This window comes from Peromyscus maniculatus, chromosome 7, assembly GCF_049852395.1.
Source record: "Peromyscus maniculatus bairdii isolate BWxNUB_F1_BW_parent chromosome 7, HU_Pman_BW_mat_3.1, whole genome shotgun sequence".
Classification (NCBI taxonomy): domain Eukaryota; kingdom Metazoa; phylum Chordata; class Mammalia; order Rodentia; family Cricetidae; genus Peromyscus; species Peromyscus maniculatus.
The window spans coordinates 107,279,151-107,284,151 of NC_134858.1; the positions used below are offsets into that span (position 1 = coordinate 107,279,151).

Genomic DNA, 5,001 nt, shown 5'->3' on the forward strand with positions numbered 1-5,001 from the left:
CTATTTATACTGATGCCTGCCAGCCCCGCCTATCCTTTCTCCAGCCTTGCTATTGGCCAGTTCTTTATTAGACAATCAGGTGTTTTACACAGACACAGTAACACAGCTTCACACACAAGAAATGAAAAACATTTTTATTTTTTGGAGCTGAGGATCGAACCCAGGGTCTTCCACTTGCTAGGCAAGCACTCTACCACTGAGCTAAATCCCCAACCCGAAAAACAATTTTTAAAAAAAGAAAAAAAATATATGAGGGGTTGGAGCTGAAGAGATGGCTCAGAGAGAGCTTAGGAGCACTGACTGCTTTTCCTGAGGACCTGGATTTGGTTCCCAGCACCTACATGGCAGCTCACAACCATCTGTAACTCTAGTACCAGGGGATCTGATGCCTTATTCTGACCCAGACACACATGTAGTACACAGACATTTAAGCAGAGAAAACGCCCATATGCATAAATTTTAAATTTAAAAGGTTTAAAATACATTGATTGAGTTGGTCATGGTGGCACTTTAATCCCAGCACTGGGGAGGAATAGGCAGGAGGATCTCTGTGAGTTCAAGGCCAGCCTGGTGTACATAGTCAGACCTTATTTCAAAACAAAACAAAACCCACATTTCTGGAAGCATCAGGTAGGAGAATGTACAAAGTGGGAAATGCTATGGGCCTCAGATATTATCTGACGACATTATCAGCCTTTAGAAACTAGAGGTCTGTTTGACATTCCAAAAACTAGTTTACCTGACAGTCATACAGATGTTAGGTCAAACACATAGGTAAGCAATAAATGGATGTTTAGGGGCCAGAGAAATGGATCAATGGCTAAGGGCACTTGCTGCCAGTCAGTGATAGCACATGCTTTTCATCCCAGCACTTGGGATGCAGAGGCAAACTGATCTTTGTGAGTACCAGGACAGCCAGAGCTACAGAGCAACCCTGCCCCCCCCCCCCAAAAAAAAAAAAACAAAAACCAAGCACTTGCTATTCTTGCAGAGGACCCTAAATTTAGTTCCCAGCACTCACATCTGGCAACTTACAACTGCTTGTAACTCGAGTTCCGGGGACCTGGCACCTCTTCTGGCCTTTGCAGGTACCAGCAGGACATAATGCATATATTACTCAGGTACACAAACACACACAAAATAATAGTTCTTTTTTTTCCTTATCTTTTTGTTGTTGTTTGTTTTTCAAGATAGGGTTTCTCTGTGTGACTCTGGCTGTCCTGCAATTTGCTCTGTAGACCAGACTGGCCTTGAACTCAGAGAGACCTGCCTGCTCATGCCTCCAGCGTGCTGGGATTAAAAGAGTGCACCACCACCGCCCAGCTAATATATATATATTTTAAATGGACCTCTTGCCCTGCTGCCTTACCCATACCTTCTAATGGAATAGCTACCTTCCTTTTTGTCTCAAACGCATGAGGGCCCCCCCCACAGCAGTGATGGCTCACACACAGCACAGCAGTGATGGCACACACACACACACACACACACACACACACACACACACACACAGAGCAATGATGGCTCACACACACACAGGGCACAGCAGTGATGGCACACACACACACATACACACACACACACACACCACAGCAGTGATGGCTCACACACACACACAGCACAGCAGTGATGGCTCACACACACACACAGCACAGCAGTGATGGCTCACACACACACACAGCACAGCAGTGATGGCTCACACACACACAGGGCACAGCAGTGATGGCTCACACACACACACACAGCACAGCAGGGATGGCTCACACACACACACACACACAGGGCACAGCAGTGATGGCTCACACACACACACACAGCACAGCAGGGATGGCTCACACACACACACACAGCACAGCAGGGATGGCTCACACACACACACACAGCACAGCAGGGATGGCTCACACACACACACACAGCACAGCAGGGATGGCTCACACACACACACACAGCACAGCAGGGATGGCTCACACACACACACACAGCACAGCAGGGATGGCTCACACACACACACAGCAGTGATGGCTCACACACACACACACACACACAGTAGGGATGGCTCACACACACACACACAGCAGTGATGGCTCACACACACACACACAGCAGGGATGGCTCACACACACACACACACACAGCAGTGATGGCTCACACACACACACACACACACACACACAGCAGGGATGGCTCACACACACACACAGCAAGGATGGCTCACACACACACACACACACAGCAGGGATGGCTCACACACACACACACACACACAGCAGGGATGGCTCACACACACACACACACAGCAGGGATGGCTCACACACACACACACACAGCAGGGATGGCTCACACACACACACACACACACACAGCAGTGATGGCACACACACACATATACAGCAGGGATGGCTCACACACGTGCTCAGAGAGCCTCCAGGGTTAAAGACTAAAAGAAAGCCGGGCGGTGGTGGCGCACGCCTTTAATCCCAGCACTTGGGAGGCAGAGCCAGGCGGATCTCTGTGAGTTCGAGGCCAGCCTGGACTACCAAGTGAGTTCCAGGAAAGGCGCAAAGCTACACAGAGAAACCCTGTCTCAAAAAACCAAAAAATAAATAAATAAATAAAGACTAAAAGAAGACGAAAGCCACTGAGAAGTTTCCTTCACCAAATTTATTATTTTTGGAATCTAGAAACAGGCCAAGACAGGCCTAGTTTTCTGCCTCAGGTGCAGTTTTCCCAAAAAAATCTGCAATTTTCTGGCCAATCTTCTTAATCTTTTCACCAATCTTCTGCCCACCTTTTCGGAGGAGTCCAGCGATCTTGGCAATTTTCTTAAACTTCTGGGGCTGTGTCCCAGGCTGTGTACCAGGAAGAGATGGGTTCCTTGTGAGGCTGGTTCCAGGGCACCCAAGGTCCTCCCCATCAGGACCACACTCAGGGATACTCCCAGAGCCTCTGGGCCCTAGTTCAGCCTTTGGGACATGTAGTTGGATCCCTAACCCCAATAAAAGATGAGAACACTTGGGCCTTGGAATGGCAAGAGGCTCCCTGGGGTCTGAGAGTGTACCCTGGAGGATGCTGTGAGCATTAGCAGGACTCAGTAGGGCATGCTCACACCCACGTGGTGAGGTCCTCAGCCTGAGTCTGATTAAGACTCAGTGAGGCCTGAGAGTCTTCATTCCTAACAAGTTCCAGCTAAAAAAAAACCTTTTTTTTTTTTTTTTTTTTTTTTTTGAGATAAGCCTTCACATGTACCCATGTCTGGCCTGGAACTCATTATGTAGGTAAGGCTGGCCTAGAACCCGTAGAGAGCCTCCTTTCCTCGGCCTCCCAAGAGCCAAGCTTGGAGTCACTGCTCTGAAGGATAACAACAGAGCCAGTGGTGGAGCGGAAGTTCAGGCACTAGGGAGGACCAAGGGGGTGGGCAGGAACAGGGAGTACCTGGTCCATAGGTAACCACGTCCCATCCCCACATCATTCCTGCATCCCACTCACCCCTCTACAGTTGATGTCAAAAGAATCTGTGTCCTGGCTCAGGGTGACTGTCCCCACACACTGCTTCACCAGCTGGGAAGAGAAAGCTCAAGGTCAAACTAGAACCCATTTGCCATAACCCCCAAACCCTAGCCCACTAGATGGAAAGATTCCCTCGGGACTCCTTGTTTAGTTCCCCAGGAGGCACCCACCAGTCACCCCAGCCCTCTGGCTTACCCCATTTTCCTTGAAGTCACATTGCTCAGGTAGCTGCTGCAATGCCTTGTCACACACTGTCTCCTTCACTCTGAACCTCACATACTGTGGGGTATCTGGGTCCTCATCCTGGTCATGGGAAAAAGTAGGGAGACTAGTCTCAGGCCCCTTCTCAGCTTCAAGGTCACTCTTCCTGACAGCCACTAACAGAGCGGCCTTCCAACATTACATGCTAGGCGCTGAGGCAGGACCCAGTGCTGGGGTACAGAGGGAAGGAGAAAACGAGCCCCTTCCTTCCTCCCCGCACATACAGTGAGTAGGAACAGCCCCCAGCCAGCTGAAATGAAGAGCACGTCCCCACCCCACCCCCTTCTGGAAACAGGGAGGGAATCGGGCACATCCTTAGGGACCTCAAGGCTAGGCACAATCCTTCTTCGGATATGGAAAAAAAAAACTTAGAGCGAAGGAAGCCAATTCCTGGGGTCAACGATTCCACCCTGTCCCTGGAGTGGAGGCCCCCATGCATCACTAGAATGGGGTTGAGAGCACTCTGCCACAGCAGGTATTCCAAAGCTGAAAGCTGTCAATCTGGAAGGAGGCAGCTCTAGGGAGCGTCCTGAGAACCGGAGAGACCCACGAAAAGGGGAGGAGGAGGCCTGCTCTTCTGCAACCTCACCCCTTGGGGCTGCGAATCCAGGTCCAGGAGGCGGTAGAGACTGGTGTCTGAGGACTGCCGGTTGAACTCGTCCACAGCACGCAGCACGGCCTCCCTGTAGCCGCGGGTCTGGGAGACGGCTAACGGCAGCACCAGACCCAGCAGCAGGAGCAGTGAGAGTGGCCATCGCAGGGGAGGGTTGTCCCTCTGGGTTTGCATGGTCCCCAAGACTGCCTCCTCCAGGCCACTTGGGCCTCCTTTATGCTCAGCCTGAACCTGATGCAGAAGCCCAAGCAGAAGTCCTCCTGACCCTTCCTGCACTGGCTGCCTGCCAGGGTGTGGGCGGGGGCTTGCTTCAGAGTCTTGTTGCCTCACGAGGCTATGGGCAGTGAGTGAAGTGGCCTGGCATGTCAGATGAAGAAATCATTTCCCCATCTTCCTGAGATGCCCTTGGCTTCTCCCAGGCCCCAGGGGTGCTGGCCCATCCAGGATTGCTCAATGGGGTAAAAATCTCAAGAAAGGAAGAGCCAATGAGGATCCTAAGTCTGTCTCCTCTTTGGGAATGAGTCTGGATTTAGTGTCCGTTGCTAAATCTCCAGCTCTAGGCACTGACTCTCGGCGGACATTTGGCCTTTGATGATAAGTGACAGTGGCCGCCCCACCCA

The 5,001-nt window shown here is 51.1% G+C and overlaps 1 protein-coding gene across 1 annotated transcript; it reads right to left on the reverse strand.

Annotated features, from left to right (window-relative positions):
- Positions 1 to 2,642: 2,642 nt before the first annotated feature.
- Positions 2,643 to 4,669, reverse strand: Camp (cathelicidin antimicrobial peptide). Its single transcript, XM_006985875.4, has 4 exons — positions 4,358 to 4,669; positions 3,703 to 3,810; positions 3,487 to 3,558; positions 2,643 to 2,849 (listed from the first exon to the last, which is right to left on the reverse strand). Exons 1-4 carry the CDS (start codon positions 4,553 to 4,555, stop codon positions 2,700 to 2,702), a joined length of 528 nt encoding a protein of 175 aa, XP_006985937.4. The 5' UTR covers positions 4,556 to 4,669; the 3' UTR covers positions 2,643 to 2,699.
- Between the last annotated feature and the right edge of the window lie 332 nt (positions 4,670 to 5,001).